At 34.1% G+C, this 21,944-nt stretch overlaps 1 protein-coding gene across 7 annotated transcripts in view; it reads right to left on the bottom strand.

Annotated features, from left to right (window-relative positions):
* Positions 1-21,944, bottom strand: part of LOC150108699 (RNA-binding protein RO60) — a 180,525-nt gene that overhangs the window by 21,896 nt on the left and 136,685 nt on the right. For all 7 annotated transcript variants that reach the window (XM_090390924.1, XM_090390927.1, XM_090390925.1 and 4 more), the window contains one exon: positions 1,464-1,633. In XM_090390924.1, the coding sequence (XP_090247050.1) occupies positions 1,464-1,633 (170 nt within the window). The remainder of the gene's footprint in view (positions 1-1,463; positions 1,634-21,944) is intronic.

The raw sequence follows: 21,944 nt of genomic DNA, 5'->3' as shown, positions 1-21,944 counted from the left end.
TTTGTAAACACTAACAGATCCATTAATCTTAAATCTTATTAAGAACCAACTTGTTCATTATTGACACACCGTCATTTCGAATTGCGAGGATAGGTCGCTCCATGAACAAAAAGGTAACTTTTCTGTTATGTTCTCAATAGATGGGTAGACACTGCACAACAGTTTGTCTGCAGTTCGAACAATTTCCTCAATATTTAAGTGTGTTAATATAATTTTTCCATCTCTTTGCTGCACTTTACCATTGCCAATTTTTAACAATTTATTATTATTATTATTACGTGACACCTCCAAGGAGTCCAAAGACTCATCGAGGGCAACTCTACAACTCTCCGTCTCCACCACTCAATCCACCAAATACAGCGAACGTCATCTACTGCCCACCACCACTAGTATTTTCACAGACAATCGCAAACATCCATGCCCATGGCAGGATTCAAACCTGCAGCCTGTTGGCTGGAGAGTGGATATACGCTAACCACTCGGCCAACCAGGCCAGCAATTTTGAGGAGAAGGAATGAGTGTCTCTTTGTAGGTGAACACGCATATTGGTTTTGAGAAAAAACTTCTCTATATCATGCCACAGTGACGATTTCTTAAGGCAGGCATTCACTTTCTGCCCTGGTTCCACAGGATAGATATGCAGGCAGTGTTTGTCAAAAGTATTGTATATAGTACACGTGTATACTTAATAATTGAATGAAGACAACATAAAGATTGAACACTGGGTAAGAAGCCCATTCCCTAAAGTTATGTTGACACGTCCCAGTGATCTAGATTTAACCCTTGGGGGGGAGGGGATAATGCCATTATTTGTACATAAATGATATAAAGAATTATAGGTACTATTTCTGGGAAAATTCCCATGTTACTCCTCTAAAATAAACTTTTATTTTAATGGCTATTATAGCCTACTTTCATTTAGGAGTGTCCCTTTTTTTTACAATCCACACACAATGATATAAAGAATGAACAAAAAATGTATGGAAACCTTAAATGCAGAACCTTACATTGTAACAACATTACATTTCTAACAACAGTTCTTATTATCTGGCAAACAGCAATAGATTTTAAATGTTATTCTCATCAAAATGATATCTAGTTCTTCATAGAAAAGAAAAAAAAAATGATATCATTTGATGTAAAATAATTATATTATTTTCTGCATATCCCTCATCAATAACTGATATTGTGCAAAAAAAAAAGTTTTACTAATTTTAATTTAGAAAGTTTGAATGATATCAAATTACAGAATCCATAAGTTCTGTCATAAAAGTTATATCTTCAATCACTATATGGATTGTTATGGTTTTTCCATTAAAAAAATAATAATAATAAATAAAAAAATATATAAAAATTGACTAGAGGTTTCCTATTCAACACAGTTACTGCAAACTCTAATATGAATTTGTTTAAAGGCATATGCAGAACATAAAAGCAAAATACACAAAAATACAATTTCATACCTGGCATTAGGAAGATTCAAAGCAGTTCTATAATCTCTTAGAGCTTCAGCAGGATGGATATCACCAGGAGTAGTCTGGTTATCGGTACAAACAATTATAATGTCAAATGGACGCTTCTTTTCTTGGGCCCACTGTAAAGGCGCTGACATATTCACAGGACCCATTGGAGTCTAATAATAAGTAAAAAACAGTTTATTAAGAAAAGTGTTAGGCAATTATGCTGTTAGATTAAATAATTCCACACTGACACAAACTACCATAATATATTTAGCTATGCTTAACATCATCAACAGCAGCCATTGTCAATCCATTAGATGAAGGCATTTCCAAAATGATCCAAAACTGTCTGTGTCAATAGCATTTCTTCCTCCTGCAAATCTGATGATATCATCAGTCTCTGAGATTATGGTTGATGGTGTGGTCATTCTTCCTCCCATGGAATCCAATCCAGCATACTTTTGTCCACCATTGATCGTCTTCAAGCAACATGCCCAGCCCACTGCCACTTCAGAAGTTTTACTCTTTCTATGATGTCTAAGACTGGTTTGTTTCTTATCCGCATATACCTATTTGATCCAGTCTTGTGATACAAAGCATACTTCTTTCCGTACTAAACTGTGCTTTTCTTAATTTTTTAATTTCCTTTGCATTTAGTGTCCATGTTTCACAGCCATATATAAACATAGGAAGAATATGTTCATTAAAAGCTTTCCTTTTTAGGCATAATGGTAACTGGCTTTAGAATACTGACTGCAATTCTCAAATGCTTTCCACCTAAGCATTGTACATCTTTTAATTTCTTCATGACATTTTGATCCACTGACATCCAATGTTCCAAGTATATGTAATGATCCACTTATTAAATTTAATCATTACTGATTTGTGCTATTTCTGGCTGTACACAGCTATTGAACATAACATGGATCTTCTTTAGGTTTATATTTAAGTCAACTGTTTTGCTAGAAATTTGGAGTTCACGGATATATGTAATTCATGTGCAGTTGAAGCAAAGATAACTGTCATCTGCAAAGCATAAATGGCTTAAATATCTTCCATTTATCTTCAGACCTTTCTTCTTCCCAATCAAGAAGTTTAAATATTTCTTCTAGGCATGCTGAGAATAGTTTTGGAGAGATACTGGATACTGTCATCTTGTTTTATGACTCTGTATTTCCACAACAGAGGTGTTTCCATTGAAATCAATGGTTGCTGTTGCATTGGTATATGCCAATTTGATCATGCTGATATGTCTCCTGCAATTGCTGGTTTCATAATACTTTAAGTATTGCAGAAGATTTTACTTAATCAAAGGCTTTTTCACAATCAATAAATCAAGACATAATAGTAGTTGATATTCATTACACCATTCAATAATCTGTTGTACAACTTGAATATGGTCCACTGTGCTAAAGCCACTTTGAAAGCCTGCCTGTTCATTTGGTTATAAGGTTTAGAGTTGCACAAAGACTATGAGCCAAGACTTTTGTAAACACTTTGAAAACCACCAATACTATATAGACTGATGGGCCAATAGTTCTTCGAGTCTTTTACTTCATATATTGGGTAAAAAGTTTCAATTTCATTTCCACACCTGCTTTTAGAAGTTCAGCTATAACTCCATCCTGACCCACAGCTTTTACATGCTTTGGATGCTACACATAACTTCTGGTAGAATTTGTGGCACTTCAATTATTTCATAATTGTCTTCTTCTTCATTTGCTTTGTCATCAATTCTTCAATTCTTTTGGCTACTATAGCATATCTACATGTATCTCTATTTATGTTCCCATCTCACAATTTGAGTGCAACTATTTGTTTATTGCTCTTCATCAACTGCTGCTTGGCTTTTCTGAGGCTGTGGTTTTCAATTATTCGTTTTATGAGTTTACAACTGAATTTCCTTATTTCTTCCTTGGTACGTTTTCTGACTGTTTTGCACAATTCAGCATATTCATGTTCTTATATCCTTCTTACAAGAACACTTCTTAGAAGAAGAACACTCATGTTTTTCAGATGAGCTATTAAAGAAAGAAATGCAACATATTATTTCTAACAGTTATAAGAATTCTTTCATCAAAAGAGTTTTAAGCAGTTCCGGTATCTCTATCTTTTCAAATATAGAAGAAATAAATCATATTCTTATCTCTAAAAAACACACGTACTAACCACAGTGATAAGTTTTAATACATAAATATTTCATCCCAAGTATCTTGAAACATCCTCAGTACAGTAATTCAAACAATACTAGGAATAGTACAGTTAGGGTGCATGATTACAATGGAATCTCAATATGCATACAGTAACATGTTATAGAAGTAAATTAAAATAACTCAAAAAATAAATAAATAAATAATAAAAAAAAATAACAACATATATAAAGAGACTATTTTACACAATTTTCTATGACAATTTCCCATACATACTTTAGGAATAGTAAGAACATCGTTTGCGGTTTAAATTTGGTCTGTGTAGTAGGGCTTCAGTACTTTCTTTATATATATTTACGTATTAAAACTTATCACTGTGGTTAGTACATGTGTTTTTTAGTTATGAATTCACCACAGGTTTCATCATACAAAAATTCTTATCTCTTATGTGCAAGGCATCAGTGAACAATCTGGACTTGCAGAGCATGGCATCTACACTAGACGTAGAGGTCACTGGAACAAGACAAGAGTCCTTCACAACAAAAATCAGTTCCTCGGGGAACAGCTTTATAAAGAAAAATGAGAAATTTTACTTCACTCTCCTAACTTAAACAGATCTGATGGTCTATGTCTATCCCCTTTAGGAGAGATAGTACTTTTTAAATCAGCTAATCTTTACTAACTTTTTTTTAATTGTGTGTGTGTGTGTAGATATATTATTTTATTTATTTTTTTATTTTATTTTATTTATTTTTACTAAGTTAGGAAATTTATTGACCTTTTATAGTTATCATACATTAGCTACTTAGGTGGTGCCTTTTGGAATTGTCAGTTGTTGTTCTGTTAGCTTTGTACTGAAGATGCCTTTGATACTCAGGCAAAAATTATCATCATCATCAAATTCCTGCCATGTACCCTCAAGGGATGTACAGGATATGATAGTATTATATGAAAAAATTACATCATTACTAACTTTCTATCTACAATTTTCCTCCAAATCAGTCTGTTACTTGTCAAGACTCCAACATTATCAGATCTCGTATTTCTATCGTCTAAGGCACTTTGTACCGCATCAATCCACCTATATCTTGGTCTTCCTCTGGGTCGTTTTGTTGCCAACTTGGCAGAGAACACTTGTTTTGCTAATCTTTCCTTGCCCATTCTGTTTAAGTGACTATACCACCTGAGATTAGCTCTGCTAACACATTCCTGGATGCTGACAACGTCTGGTTCTTTCCTAATATCCTCGTTTTTAATATGATATTGCCATTGATGCCATCTGTTCATGTCCCTAATCTTTCTCAGGACTCTCATATCTGCGGTCAAGTGTTTTACTTCTGACCCAGCTCTCAGATCCATAAGGCAAAAATTATACTAATAAATAATATTTTATGTGAGTTAAATCCGGTATTATAATTTATTAAAATCAGCATATTCAATTTTTTTCTGCAAGTTATCAGCTTGTTTCATTTCTTCATAAGTTGTTTCTTCAGAAAGTTCTGTTCATTGATAACATCTATTTCAAGTGAGCACTGTAAAAGTTTTCAGGTAATAATATCATTACTTTCTGATGGATCATCACGGTCACCTGTACTCTGTTGTTTAGTTGATGTTGGACAATATATTTTTTAATGATGAGTTTGTATATACCTATGTTTCGCTTCATCAACATCAAATTCCTGACATACGCTCAAGGAGTGTAGAGGATATGATAGTACTATATGAAAAATTCCATCATTACTAACTTCCTATCTACAATTTTCTGTCAAATCAATCTGTTACCTGTCAAGACTCCAAAATTACCAGATCTCATAGTTCTGTCTTCTAAGGCAATTTTTACTGTATCAATCTACCTACATCTTGGTTCTTCTTCAGGGTCTTTTTTCTTGCAAACCTATTTTGATAATCTCATATCATATTAATGATATTGTCATATCATATTAATTGTTATTAATATGATATTGTCACTGATGTTCACATCCCTAATCTTTCTCAGGACTTTCATATCTGTGTTCTCTAGTCTTTGGTCAAGTGTTTTATTTCTAACCCAGCTCTCAGATCCATAAGTATAAATTGGTTTGAACACTGTCTTATACACAGCTAATTTAGTAATTTGACTAATTTCTCTCTTATTCCACATAAATGTATTCAGTTGACATCTTACCATACCAGCTTTGTTGACTCTATTGTCTATTTACCAGTTTCATTGAAAATCATGTCTGAAATGTTTTATTTATTCTACAGGTTCTCCATTCACAATGCAGTTGATATTTTCAATGCTTCTGCCTAATTTTTTGTCTTTGTCTTGTTATTGCTGACCATACAAAATCTATTACAACACTTATTCAATTTAATCACAGAATCTTGCAGACTTGTACTGTATTTATCATCGTCATCATCACCAAATTCTTGACATGTACAGGATATGATAGTACTAGATGAAACTTACATCATTACTAACTTCCTATCTACAATTTTCCTCCAAATCAGTCTGTTACTTGTCAAGACTCCAACATTATCAGATCTTATATTTCTATATTCTAAGGCTCTTTTTACTGTATCAATCCACCTATATCTTGGTCTTCCTCAGGGTCTTTTTCCTGCCAACTTGGCAGAGAACACTTGTTTTGCTAATCTTTCCTCGCCCATTCTGTTTAAGTGACCATACACCTGAGATTACCTCTGATAACACATTCCTGGATGCTAACAATGTCAAGTTCATTCCTAATATCCTCATTTTTCATATGATAATGCCATTGATGCCATCTGTTCAAGCCCCTAATCTTTCTCAGGACTATCATGTCTGCAGTCTCTAGTCATTGGTCAAGTGTTTTATTTCTAACTCAGCTCTCAGATCAATATGTTAAAACTGGTTTGTCTTGAAAGAGGTAAACCGTGAGTAGACATATCGGTACACAATAAATAACGGAAAAAACTCACGTAGAAAGATTATTTATTAGTATAATTTTCGCATGTGTGTCACAGGCATCTTCAGTACGTTAAGCTCAAAAATTAAACACTAACTGACAATTCCAAAACGCGCCACCTAAGTAGCTGGTGTAAGATAACTAAAAAGGTCAATAACTTTCCTTAAAAAAAAAATAATAAAAATAAAAAAATAAAATAAAAAATAATAATAATACAATAAAAAGTTAGGAAAGATTAGCTGATTTGTAAAGTACTATCTCCCATAAAGGGGATAGACGTAAGCCGTCGGATCTGTTTAAGTTAGGAGAATGAAGTAGAGTTTCACATGTTTCTTTATAAAGGCGTTCCATGAGAAACTGACTTTTGTGAAGAACTCTTGTCTTTCTCCAGTGAACTCTGTGTGTAGTGAAGATGGCATGTTCAGAAAGTCCAGACTTTTCAGGTTTAAAGTATTCAATATAAGATTGGTGTTCTTCTAGCCGAATAGAGGCAGATCTTCCCGTTTGTCCGAAATAAGATAATCCACAAGAGCACGGAATCTGGTAGACACCTGGATGATTAAGATGTGGAAGCTTGTCCTTAGGAGAAGTGAGAAAGGTGGAGATTTTTCTAAACGGTCGAAAGGCAACAAAAATATTCAGTGGTTTTAAAACTTTTGCTATACGTTCACTGATGCCTTGTACATAAGGGATAGTAATGCGCGTTATTTCCTCTGTGTTTGAAGAGGAAGACATATTAAAACTACTCAAAGTTCTTTTAATGAAGCAATTTCTTATAACCATTAGATAGAAAGGAAGAAGTTATGTATTGTAGTTCTTTCTGTAAAATCGTCTGTAGGACAAAAGGAGTGGGCCCGATGAACCAGTGTTTTAATAGTTCCTGCCTTTTGACTGGGATGGTGATGAGATTCCGCATAGATATAATGGCCTGTATGAGTCTTCTTTCTATAAACTGAGAAATGTAGGTTACCATCTGGTTGGCGAAGAATTAGAAGATCTAAAAAGGCTAACTGCTTATTTGATTCTACTTCTAGGGTAAACTTGATCCTAGGATGAAATTCGTTTAACTTAGTGAGAAATTGTTGAAGTTCATCAGAAGAGCCATTCCATACAGCAAAAATGTCATCGACATATCTGAACCAATGCGTAGGTCTGGGAGAAATATTGTCAAAGATACGTTGTTCAAAATGTTCCATAAAGAAATTGGAGATAGCAGGAGAAAGAGGATTACCCATTGCTGTTCCTTCAATTTGTTGATACAACTTTTTTTTTTTTTTTTAGGAAAGTTATTGACCTTTTTAGTTATCTTACACCAGCTACTTAGGTGGCGCTTTTTGGAATTGCCAGGTAGTGTTTAATTTTTGAGCTTAATGTACTGAAGATGCCTGTGACACACAGGCGAAAATTATACTAATAAATAATCTTTCTACGTGAGTTTTTTCCGTTATTTATTGTGTACTGGTTTGTCTTGTATACAGCTAATTTAGAGTTTTGACTAATTTCTCTCTTATTCCATGTAAATTTATTCAGTTGACTTCCGAACAAACAAACTTTTATTATTATTCAAATTAAGTGGATATTGAATCCAACATTATTTGTTGACCTTTTATCGTACATTAGCTACTTAGGTGGTACCTTTTGGAATTGTCAGTTGTGGCTTCACCTTTACTACGAGTTGTCTATGTCATGAAAGATTTGCTTATGCTTGGATCTGCCGAAACTTTTATAGTTTCTATATTCAGCACAAAACTCTTATAGTTTCTCTATTCGGTTTTGAAATAATGTTGGATTCAATATCCACTTAATTTGAATAATTGTACATCGCTGAAGTAAAGCCTTTTTGGCTCTCTTATTTCAGCAATTCTTGGTGCCTTTTGTGATGCGACACCTCTTTTGGCAACTCGTATGTAAAGTATAAGCTCTGCATCACTACAACCTGAGTATTGGCATACATCTGGGTCTGGCTCCCACTGACGAGACCTCAAAAAAGGTCGAAACCGGTCTGGGTAGTGACCCCACCCCCATAATGTATAACATCATACATGTCTTCTAGGAGATATGTTTTACATTATGGGAAATACTAATTATAGTGATCCGAGCTTGCTCCACCTTTACTACGAACTGCCCTTGTCATGATAGGTCTGCTTACGCTTGGATCTGCCGAAACTTTTATAGTTTCTATATTCGGCACGAAACTCTTGTAGTTTCTCTATTCAGCTTTGACATAATGTTGGATTCAATATCCACTTAATTTGAATAATTGTGCATCACTGAAGTGAAGCTTTTGGCTCTCTTATTTCAGTAGTTTTATTATTATTATGTAACACCTCGAGGGAGGACGCCTACTCTACAACTCTACCAACCACAACTACTTCATCACCTACACCACGCCATCTACCACTAGTATTTTCACAAACAATCACAAACATCCATGCCCACAGCAGGATTTGAACCCGCAGCCTTTTGAATGGAGAGCGGATACACTAACCACTCACCTAAAACATTTGACCATCAGCCAAACAGGTCGGTGGTCAAGTATTTTATTTCTAACCCAACTCTCATATTCATAAGTTAAAACTGGTTTGTCTTGTATATAGCTAATTCATGGCTGTATACAAAACTAATTTCTATCTTTGTTGATTCTCTTGCCTATTTCCATATTTAATTTACCATCTTCATGAAAAATTGTGCCTAAGTAGTTGAAATGTTTTACTTGTTCTATTGGTTCTCCACTCACAATGCAGTTGATATTTCCAATGCTTCTGCCTGACCTGCATAACATATCTATTACAACAGTTATTCAATTTAGTCAGCGAATCATGCACTTGTACTGGATTTATTTAGAAATATAACATTGTCTACATAAAGTAGAGAGCTGAGATTAACATCTCCAATTTTGATATATTTTAATAGACTTTCCTTCATAATATGATCCATATAGATAATGAAACAACAGAGAAGATAATGTACATCCTTGTCTGACACCAGATTTAATATTAAACCATCTTCCTGTACTTCCTTCAATTCTAACTGCTGACTTACAACACAAATAAAGACTACTTATTGCTTGATATAATGCCCCATTGCATTGACACCATATAACCGTTGCTTTTCGATTTACCCCTCTCTCTCTCTCTCTCTCTCTTGGCACCTTTTCATATGCCTTTTCCAGATCTACAAAACTTAAATACAGATCTTTGTTATATTCCCATAATTTCTCAATTATCTGTCGTAAAGTGAAAATCTGATCCTGACAGCCTATATTTGGCCTGAATACAGCTTTTTCTTCACCAAGCTTCTCTTCCACAATACTTCTCAACCGTTTCTCAAGTATACTTGCATATATCTTACCAGAAACACCCAGTAATGAAATACCTCTTTAATCCTCACATTCAGTTTTATTTCCCTTTTTATATATGGGTACTATGAGAGCTCTGCTCCAATCATCTGGATGTTGTCCCAGTATCCAAATCTTCTGAACTATGCAGTGAAGCCACTGTTAGACTTTTATATACCTCCATACTTCAGCATTTCTGGTCAAATATCATCTACTCATGCTACCTTTCCACATTTCAGGCTTTTGATGGCTTTTTCTACTTCAAATATGGGTATGTATTCCTAATTGCATGCCTGGTCAGTGTTTTTTTTATCACTGTGCTGTCACTGATCGTTTCATTTTGCAATTTTTCGAAATAATCACTCTATACATCGATAATATATCTTTTTCTCCAGTTTGCATGTCACCTTTATCATTTATAAACCTTTTACAGCATTCTTTCCTCCATTTCTGAGCTTCTTAAACAGCCTCCTGAATATTTTGCCACCTTCATGATATGTATTTTCTATGTTCTTACCGAAGTCTTCCCGTGATTTTTGTTCAGCTTTCTTACATTTCTCTGTATTCTCTTCGAGAATACAGAGACTTATTATTCTTATTATTCTCTAAGAGAATACAGCTGACTTATTTGCTAGGAACTTTTGATATCCTTTCTTCTTCTTATCCTTCACTGCCTCTTTAACTTCCTGTGTCCACCATGCAGTTCTGATTTTTCTATCCTTGCACACAACTTCACCACATGCATCTTTGGCTGAATCAATCAATGTTCCCTTAAGGAATTGCCATTAAATCTCCAAGATTTGGTTCCTGTTCTCAAACTCTTTCATTTTTACTTGAATAATGTTTATGTATTTTAGTCTACAGTTCACATCCGAAAGCTGCTCAACTTTTATTCACTTTAAAACTTTCTTATATGTTCTTCTTTTCAATATGAAATTCAACTTTATCCTGCTCAAGCCTAAATGGTGATCACTTCCAATTTCAAATCCTCTGTACACTCTAGTGTCCTGCACCAGTGAAAAAACATCACTATCAACAATAGTTGATGGAAGTTGTTTTCCACTTGGTTATGCTACAAATCATATATTTGGTTTAATCCTTTATCCAAGTGTAAGAAACCAAAGTTTGAGCCTGAAGTAATTTCAGGACTGGGGTAACTCGTGGCAAGTCCTGAAATTACTTCAGGTGCAAACTTTGTTTGCTTACACTTGGATAAAGGAGTAAACCAAATATATAATTCGTACCATCAACAATGAAATAATCAATGAGACTTTTCTTATTCCTTGCCTCTTTCTCCATGTCAATTTGTGCACATTTTTATGTTGGAACATTGTGTTAGTAATAACCAGTCCATGTCCTTAGCAGAAATCTAACAGGTATTTGTCATTATTATTAGCTTTGTTCTTTTTTCCAAATTTTCCCAAAATATTTCTCTATGTCTGACAATCATTTCCTACTCTGCTATTTAGCTTCCCAACAAAGACAAACTCTTCCTTTTTCATCGTGTCAGTTGCTTTCTCTAAAGCCTCAAAAAATTCTTACACTTCTACCCTAGCAGAACCTTCTGTGGGACCACAGGCACAAATAAGTCTCACTGTCCAGTTCCCCATTCTGATATTTGCCCACATCACTCTACTTGATATTGACTGCCATTCAAGAAGATTAGCCTCGTATTTAGTGTTGAATACTATAGCTACTCCTTCTTTTCCCTGATTGTTATTGCCTGAATATAACATTTTGTATTTACTGCTCAGAAAAATCTCACCAGTTTTTGTCTTTTTTGTTTCAGTCACCGCTATTATGTCGATCTGGTACTTATCCAATTCCTAAGCTAGCTCCATTTCTTTGCCATTTAGGCTTCTTATGTTTGTAGTGCCAATCTTGAACTCTGGTGATGTTGAGTTTAGGTGTGTTTCTGGATTTGTTCTAGTAGCTGACTTTTTGCTGTTCATCCTGGTTCCCTGGTGAAAACAATGGGGGGGGGGGGTCTTTTGTAAACAGGCAACACCCCAGCCAGCATGAAATTCTGTCATGTTGTACCATCATTTTATATTATGGTTTAAGCTGATAAGAATACAATTTGGTCAACTAAATCCCAAATTGCCAGGCCCATCCACGTTTGTTCAGTATCCAGGTAGATACCTAACAGGATGCACCATGAAAAGGTAAGGATTGGACATTAGGTCAGAAGCCCTGGTCGGTTCTCTGCATTCTTTTAAAGGCTATGTGGAGGTCTCCTCTCAGTTATACAGTTTTGACACTTAAGCATCTACTTTCTCTCTTATTTCATATAAATTTATTCAGTTGACCTCTCACCACATCAGTTTTGCTACTTCTATTTCCATATTTAATTTGTCCTGTTCACTAAATATTGTGCCTAAACAGCTAAAATGTTTTACTTGTTCTACAGGTTTCTCATTTAGGATGCAGCTGATATTCTGCCTATTTTCATAATATTTCTCATTCTCATTGCTGATTTTCATATCAAATTTGTTAAAGCAGTTATTCAATTTAATTAAGGAATCTTGCAGTTCTGTACTGGATTTATTTATGAATACAGCATCATCTGCATAAAGTAAAGAATTGAGTTAATATTTCCAATTTAGAGATTAGACCAAATGCGACTTTCCTTCATAATGTGACCTATATAGGTGATGAACAACAGTGGAGACAATGTGCACCCTTGTCCCATACCTGTATCTTTGTATTCAATTCTATCTGCTAACAGACAACTCAAATACAGATTATGAACTGCTCAATATAGTATACCTTTTACACCACATAACTGTAGCATTCCAAATAGTTTTCCTCTTAGTATCTTGACGTGCTATTTCCATATTTGCAAAACTTAAATAAGTCTACAATGATTTTTCAAAAACTATCTTGTCTCAGACTTAAAACTTGATCGTTACCTATTTGTCCAGAACCCAGCTTGCTCTTCTCGAAGTTTTCCTCTCATAATTTTTCATAGCCTCTTCTCTAGTATGGTTGCATAAATCTTACCTGTAAATTTCTCTTTACGTACAAGTTTTAGGAGAGCTCTTCACCAGTCATTCAAAATCTTGTCTATTGATGAGGTTTTCTGAATTATGTAGTGTAGCCAATGTAAAACTTTTATATATATATACACGTTTGAGCATTTCAGGTGAACATCAGCTACCACAATGTGCCTTTCCACATTTCAAATTTCTGACACCTTTTTCTACCTCAAAAACTGATATGTTATCTGATTACATTCTTCTTGAATATTTTTTTTACCATTGTTCTATCACTTCTTGTTTCATTTAGCAATCTTTCACAGTGATTCACATGCAGAATATTGTTATCTTCAGTTTTCATGTAACCTTTATCACCTCTGATTCCCTTGACAGTTCTCTTTTCTCCATTTCTAAGCTTTTTCAATAGCCTCCAGAACATTTTGCCACCTTCCTGATATTTATTTTCTATATTCTTACCAATGCCTTCTCATGGCTTTTGTTAGCTACTTTTACACACTGCTCTGCTTTCTTACATTTTATTTTCTGTATTCTCTCAGAGCACATGCCTACCTCCTCCACTCCCATAGTTGCCTTTTTAATCTCCTTATTTTGCCATGGAATTCTCATTTCTCATCTCATCCTTGCAGACAATTTCTTATCATGTCTTTCTAGCTGAATCAATGCTTTCTTTAGTTTACCAGTGAGTTTTCCACATTTGGTTCTTGTGTCCTAAACTAGCATGAAGATATAGCTACCAAGATTAACCTACAGTTTTTTCTCTCTCTCTCCATGCAAATTTGCACATATCTTTATGGCAAAATAGGAGGCTAGCAATGACTAATCCATGTTCTGAACAAAAATTTAACAGGTACCATTATTACTTACTATTATTATTAGTTTTGCTCTTTTTTCAATTTTTCCTTATGTTAGCTGCCTTCTCTAATGCCTCAAAAAATTTCTTCACTTCTTCCTTAGTAGAACTGAAGGTTCTACTAAGGAAGAGTAATAGGGTCAATGGAACCGTACACACAAAAGTTTCATTGTCCAATTCCTATTTTGATGTTTGCCCACATCACTCTACTTGATACTGTTTGCAATTCAAGAAGATTATATTCACATGCTTAGAAATGAACAGTACAGCCACTCCTTCTTTTCAATAATCATTACTGCCTGAATATAACATGTATTTTGAAGATTTAGAAGAATCTCACCTGTTTTTGTCTTCATTTCAGTAACACCAATTATGTTGACCAGGTACTTCTGCTGGTTCCACTTCTTTTCTATTGATTCCATTATGATGATGGTGCCCTTCTTGAATGTTGTTGATGTGGAGGCGGAGTTTATTCCAGTAGATGACTTTTCACTATTTGTCTTAGTTCCCTGAGGAAAACAGTGGGCCCTTTTTTAATTGGACAATGCCTAAACTGGCATGAAAAATTCCACCATTTTGTTTTAGTTTAAGCCAAATAAGAATACAATTTCATTAGATGAATCCCAAACTGCCAGTCTAACCTTGCTTTTAGTGTTCAAGAAATTTCTTCTGGTTTTCCCATTATAGTTCATCACTAGCTAGTTATACAGAATATCCTCCATTCTTCCATTTTTATATTCATTTTATGATCAATTATGGCACACTGCTTTTTTTTTTTTAAAGCTTTCTTGGTAGTGTCCAAAACATTTCACTATCTTCATCTTTTTCTGTTATATTCTTTCCAAAGCCAATACTAGTCTTTTTTTTTTTCTTGGTTATTTTTTTTTATAAATGGTACATTTTCTCTGTATTCATCAAGCTGATTTGTTAGCTAGAAACCTCTTTATGATTTTCATTTCATAAACTGCTTCTTAACTTCATGTGTCCATCAGCATGTTCTCATTTTTCAATCCTTGCAAACAATTTTACATGCTTCTGTGAGTGAATCAATGTGTTCTTCAGATTTTGTCAATCAGTCTCTAAGGTTTTTGATTCTTGTTTTCAAATTTCTTTTCACTCGTTTTTTCCAAATAGTATTTTATATTTGAACTCAGCATTCGCATCTGTAAGTTAAATCTGTTATTCTGAATCGTTTCAATCCAGAATAACAAAAGTTTTTTTTTTTTTTTTTTTGCAAGGAGACAAACTGGTTTTAAGAAAAAAACAAATAAATACACAGAAAGGATAGAATGTGAGCACATGGGCTACTGCCCTACACTGAAAGAAAACTGATAAATACAGTTGAGCTCTCACCACAGCAAACTTGTAAGGGCCAGTAACAGTTTGTTACAGGTTGGTGAATGAGCTTTGGTAGTTTGTTAGCATGAGTGAATATGTTACAATACTATTCATTAAAGTGACAGGTGAGTGTAGTTTTCTTTAATTTTGCTCTACAAATGATTATTTACAATATTTTGCTCTACAAATTAATATTTACAATATTTTGCTCCAATTTATGAAGATGAGGGATATCCAGTTTATCTTCTCAAATAGTGATAATGATTAATGAAATTTTCAATACTTACATATTATCAGATATAAAAAAAATCACGTATTTTACTGTAAATGTCATGGTTTTATGAAAATTTGGGTTTGGCTGGAATTATGGACAAAGTAACTAAGTTCACAAGGCAACTAAGGTTATGTCTGTTAATGATGTGCTTTTTGGATGGTTGATCTGTTTTGCTGATGTATAGACCAAGTTTCCAGGAGGACAAATCCTGCCACCTCTATATGTGACTTGCTAACTCACCTTAAACTCCCTATAAAAGTTCCTTGTGTCCTAGACAGGATTCACTCTTATTGTTATTATCATATTGCATGCAGGGTGGCACCATCCTCAGCATGTTTCTCACAGTTCTGCTATGTGTTCTGGAGTATAAGTTTTGGAATTGGCACCTAGATCTCAAACAAGCTTGTTAATGCCTGGAACACAGCACAAGGATTACCACAATCTATAAATTAAAATCAAGATTTGATTCCACAAGCATTTTGCAAAAGGAAAGAATAAAATAAAGTGGCAGTTCTTTCTGAATACTTAAACAGCAACAAAGTGGAGATGCTTTCTTAGGATAAAGATAGCCAAGCAGTTTAGTATTTTGAAACTGAGAAACCATAAGTACACGACTGCTAATGTAAGGAAGTATTCAATGATGCTGAAAATTTTTCAAGATGACAAGCATAAAAGCAATTCACTAATTATTCATCTGGTCCTAAGCAGATCAGACTGTATGCGTTTAGCTATAAAATTAGCAATGATAATGTTAATATACAAGATAAAAAAAATCTAAACATATAAGTTGTAAGGGAAAAAATTTATTTTTAAGAATGTTGTTATCCGTCAGTAATTTGCAAGAGTAGCAAAAATGTTTGGACAACGTAAAATGAATTTCATAAATGATCTGCTCATTCTTCAAAATGCTGAATGAAAAATTCTTTTAAGATTCCTAGAAGATTAATAAAGGAACCCAAGCTCTTCACAACTGAATAACACATCCTAAAAGAAGTAAAATGTAAAATTGAAATTACTACTACCCTTTTCAGCAACAGTTAACACAGATTTTATAAAATTTATTATAATGATGAATAGGAAACTAGTAATATTGATTATAAAAATTAAGGATATTAAATCCAGCATTATTTCAAAGCCGAATATAGAAACTATAAAAGGAGGGGAATATGTGGACGCTTGGGCATAGCAATCATCTCTCCTATAAGGTCCGGCTAGGACAACTCATAAATGCTGGCGAGTGTATTCCCATAAGCTCTCTGGTCAAATTTCATACGAAACTTTTATAGTTTCTATATGCGGCTTTGAAATAATACTGGATTTAATATCCACTTAGTTTTTATAATTTTTGCATCGCCGAAGTAAAGCCGTTTGGCTCTTTACTTTAGTAAATAGTAATACTGATGCTTTTTAATACATTAATGCTACTTTGTGATCATAATTACATGCCACAAATCTTGTTGCTGGCTTCAAGACAACCTTGAATCTGAAGTATTAAAAAAGTATAGCATCAATTATTACAAAGATACATTTTCCAAAGAATAGCCTGGAAAAAGGAGAGGTTTAAATTGCTAGACATTTATGATACTGAAAACTTAAAACTCTTTAGCAGAATAATGGAGACAGAGAACTTAATATTTCTGCCTACAAAGTGAAGCTTATTGAATGGGTTGTTTGGATTTAAATAAATTACTCTAAGCTTCTTTATAACAATTTCAAAAACTTTTTTCTTTTTTTCTTTTTTTGTGATGGTGGGAGTGGTGGAACACTTAAGAATTTTTCAAAAATTAAAAAAAAATATAATACATTTCTCTCAAAATTTATTTAGTTTAACACAACTCAATGGGAAAATTAAGTAAAAATAAATGTCCATTCAAAATAAGTATGAATTTTTGAAGAAATGCTTATTCTCTTGTTTTTAAATATTTTGTCTTGATGCACTAATCATTTTCCTTTTTGAATACCAATGGTACAGTATCTGCTTTCCAGCTGAATGTGGGTTTAAAATTCCAATATGGCATGGTTGTGATTTCACAACATCCATGCAAGTCTGTAGTAGACAATTTCTATTGCATTGAGTGAGAACACAAAGTTTACTTGAAGGAGCCAAAATAGAATGTTTCATATACCATGTTTGGTCTCTAGAGCAGGTCTCGGATTATCTAACTTTTACCCACTCACCATACTAAAATGGCTGATAAGGTTAAAATCTTTAGGTAAATGAAATTCAAAAGTTTAAAAAATATAAAAAAACTGCTATCATGCTGATCCTGGCACAAATCTCCTCCACAACTACCTCAGGATTCAACAAAGGTGGACCTTCTTCTCAGTTCTAGATGCAACATCTCATCCAAAAAACTGCTCATCCCTTTAATGATCATTTCTATATTAGAGAAGTAGAGAAAGGATCTATAAAGGGATAAGCAGCTCCTCTTTTATAGATACTTTCCCATATTTTTCATCTGGATTTATATCTGTAATTCTACCATCATCTTTCAAAACTTGTGAAAATTCAAGCAAACAACCAATCAACTCCAATATTCAGTTAACTGTGTACTACTCACTCATCATTTATGGTTATCCTTGCTGCCTCAAGCCTCTGCCACAAGCTTCTTCCAGTCTTTCCAAGAATCTTCAATCTAAAAACATTCCAAAATGATCAAATAACCTTCTTTCTTTCTTTCTAATCCCTACCCTACTCATAGCAGCACTACTTTATACAGAACTGTTCTGAACCATTCTCTGGTTGGACTGATATTAAAAAAAAGTTAAATTACATTTAGTTATTTTTAAATGCAGATTCCATACATTTTCATTTTTTTCTGCATAAAAATAACATGTCTATCAGAAACCTTGTACATCCACTTATTTTTCTATCCTCACAGACAACTTTACCATATGCTTTTTTAAATGATGTTTTCTTTAGATTTTTTAACTGCCCACCCCCATCATCAATTTACTGATATGTACCCTGAAGGAGTGTTCATGATACTATGACAGCATGATTAAGTTTACATTATTATTATTAATCTCCAATCAACAATTTTCCTCCAAATCAATCTATTACTTGTGAGTACTCCAATATTGTCATATCTAACATTCCATGCTTCTACGGCACTTCCGACTGAATCAATCTACTTAGACTTGGTCTTCCTCTGGGTCTCTTTCCTGCCATCTTGCCAACAAACACCTGTTTTGCTAATCTTTCTTCACCCATTCTATTTAAGTGACCATACCACCTTAAATTAGCTAACACATTCTTGAATGCAAATAATGTCAAGTTCCTTTCTAATATCTTCATTTTTAATATGATTCTCTCATTGATGCCATCAGTTCACTCCCCTAATTTTTCTCAGAACCCTCATATCTTAGTCAATAGTCTTTGAATCAAGTGCTTTATTTCTAACCCAGCCAACTCTCAGATCCATAACATAAAACTGGTTTGAGCACTATCTTGTATACTGCTAGTTTAGTTAATTTCTCTCTTACTCCATATAAATTTATTCAGCTGGCTATCCACCATACCAGCTTTGCTTATTCTGTTGTCTATTTCCAGACTTAACCTGCCATTTTCACTAAAAACTGTGCCTAAATAGTTGAAATACTTGACTTGTTCTATAGGATCTCCATTCAGAATTCAACTGAAGTTTCTATCATATCCTGTACACCCCCTCAAGGAATGTACAGAATATGATAGCTACATGAAAAATTTACATCATTATTAATACAAACTTCCTCTCTACAATTTTCCTCTAAATCAGTCTGTTACTTGTCAAGACACTAACATTATCAGATCTTATATTTCTATCGTCTAAGGCACTTTGTACAGTATCAATCCACCTATATCTTGGTCTTCCTCTCGGTCGTTTTCCTGCGAAGCAGGCAGAAAACACTTGTTTGGCTAATCTTTCCTCTCTCATTCTATTTAAGTGACCATACAAATTGATATTAGCTCTGCTAATGCATTCCTGGATGCTGACAATATTAAGTTCTTTCCTAATATTGAGTTTTTAATATAATATTGCCACTGATGCCATCTATGCACGCCTCTAATCTTTCTCAGGACTCTCATATCCACGGTCTCTAGTCTTTGGTTAAGTGTTTTACTTTTGACCCCGCTCTCAGATCCATAAGTTAAAACTGGTTTGAACACTGTCTTGTATACAGCTAATTTATTGTTTCAACTGATTTCTCTCCTATTCCATATGAATTTATTCAATTGACTTCCTACCATGCCAGCTTTGTTGATTATGTTGTCTATTTCCATATTCAATTTACCATCTTCACTAAAAATCATGCCTAAGTAGCTGAAATGTTTTACTTGTTCCACAGGTTCCCTGTTCACAACACAGTTGACATTTTCAACAATTCCACCTATTTCCATTGTCTTTTTATTGCTGACCTTCATACCATATCTATCACAACAGTTATTCAATTTAGTCAGGGAAACTTGTAAACTTGTAGCGGATTTATTTAGAAGTATAACATCATCCGCATAAAGCAAAGAGTTGACATTAACATCTCCAATTCTGATATCATGTTTCATACCACTTTCCTTTATAATGTGATCCATACAGATAATGAATAACAGAGAGGATAATACACATCCTTCTCTCACATCAGATTTAACATTAAACCATCTTCCTGTACTTTCCTCAATTCTAACTGCTGACTTACAACTCAAATAAAGACTGAGTATTGCTTGATATAATGCCCCATTGACATTATATAACTGTAGAATATTGAATAGCTTCTCTCTTGGCACTTTGTCATATGCCTTTTCCATGTCGACAAAACTTAAATACACATCTTTGTTATATCACCATGCTTTCTCAACTATTTGTTGTAAAGTGAAAATCTGATCCTGACAGCCTTTATTTGGCCTGAATCCAGCTTGTTCTTCACTAAGCTTTTCTTCCACAATTCTTTTCAACCATTTCTCAAGTATACTTGCATATATCTTACCAGGAACACTCAGTAGGGATATATCTCTGTAATTCTCACATTCATTTTTATTTCCCTTTTTATATATGGGCACTATTAGAGCTCTACTCCAATCATCAGGAATTTGTCCCTCAGTCCAGGCTTTCTGAACTATGCAGTACAGCCACTGTAAGACTTTTATACCACCATACTTCAGCATTTCTGGTCGAATATCATCTACTCCTGCTGCCTTTCCACATTTCAAGTCTTTGATGGCTTTTTCTACTTCAAGTATGGATATGTATTCCTGAATGTATGCCTGTTCAGTGTTTTTTACCACTGTGCTATCACTGCTTGTTTCATTTAGCAATTTTTTGAAGTAATTACTCCATACTTCAAGGATATCTTTTTCTCCTGTTTTCATGTCACCTTTATCATCTCTAACTCCTTTTATAGTACTCTTTCCTCCATTTCTAAGCTTCTTTAACAACCTCCAGAATATCTTACCACCTTCTTGATATTTATTTTCTATGTTCTTGCTAAAGTCCTCCCTGACTTTTCTTTAGCTAATTTTACACAGTGTTTCGCTTTCTTACATTTGTCTCTGTATTCTCTAAGAGCACAAGGCTGACTTATTTGCCAGATACTTTTGATAAGCTTTCTTCTTTTTCTTCACTACCTCTTTAACTTCCTGTGACCACCATGGAGTTCTGATTTTTCTATCCTTGCAGACAACCTCACCACATGCCTCTCTGGCTGAATCAATCAGGGTTTTCTTCTAGGTTTGCCACAATCTTCAATGTTTAATTCCTGTTCTCAAACTCTTTCATTTTTTCTTCAATAATCTTTATGTATTTTAGTCTACAGTTCTCATCTGAGAGCTGCTCAACTTTTATTCGCTTTAAAACTTTCTTACATGTTATTCTTTTCAATATGAAATTCAATTTTATCCTGCTCAAGACTAAATAGTGATCAATTCCAATTTAAAATCCTCTGTACACTCTGGTGTCCTGCACCAGGGAGATAACATCATCATCAACAATAACATAGTCAATGAGACTTTTCTTATTCCTTGCCTCTTCTCTCCATGTGAATTTGTGCACATTTTTATGTTGGAACAAGGTGTTAGTAATAACCAGTCCATGCCCTGAGCAGAAATCTAACAGGTATTTGCCATTATTATTAGCTTTGCTCTTTTCTCCAAATTTTCCCAAAATATTTTTGTATGTCTCACAATCATTTCCTACTGTGCTACTTAGCTTCCCAACAAGTACCAACTTTTCATTTTTCATTGTGTCAGTTGCTTTCTCTAAAGCATCAAAAAATTCCTCCACTTCTACCTTAGTAAAACCTTCTGTGGGACCATAGGCACAAATAAGTCTCATTGTCCAGTTACCCAATCTCATATTTGCCCACATCACTCTACTTGAAACTGCCTGCCATTCAAGAAGATTAGCCTAGTATTTTGTGTTGAATACTGTGGCTACTCCTTCTTTTCCTTGATTGTCATTACCTGAATATAACATTTTGTATTTATTGCTCAGAAAGATCTCACCAGTTTTTGTCTTTTTTGTTTCAGTCACTCCTATTATGTCGATCTGGTACTTATCTAATTCCTTAGCTAGCTCCATTTCTTTGCCATTCAGGCTTCTTGTGTTGATAGTACCGATCTTTAACTCTGGTGATGTT

Source organism: Typopeltis vanoorti, chromosome 3 (genome assembly GCF_054136105.1).
Source record: "Typopeltis vanoorti isolate ZY-2024b chromosome 3, IOZ_Tvanoo_1.0, whole genome shotgun sequence".
Taxonomy (NCBI): domain Eukaryota; kingdom Metazoa; phylum Arthropoda; class Arachnida; order Uropygi; family Thelyphonidae; genus Typopeltis; species Typopeltis vanoorti.
Note: the sequence above shows the minus strand (reverse complement) of the source record. Positions and strands in the feature narration are given on the sequence as shown.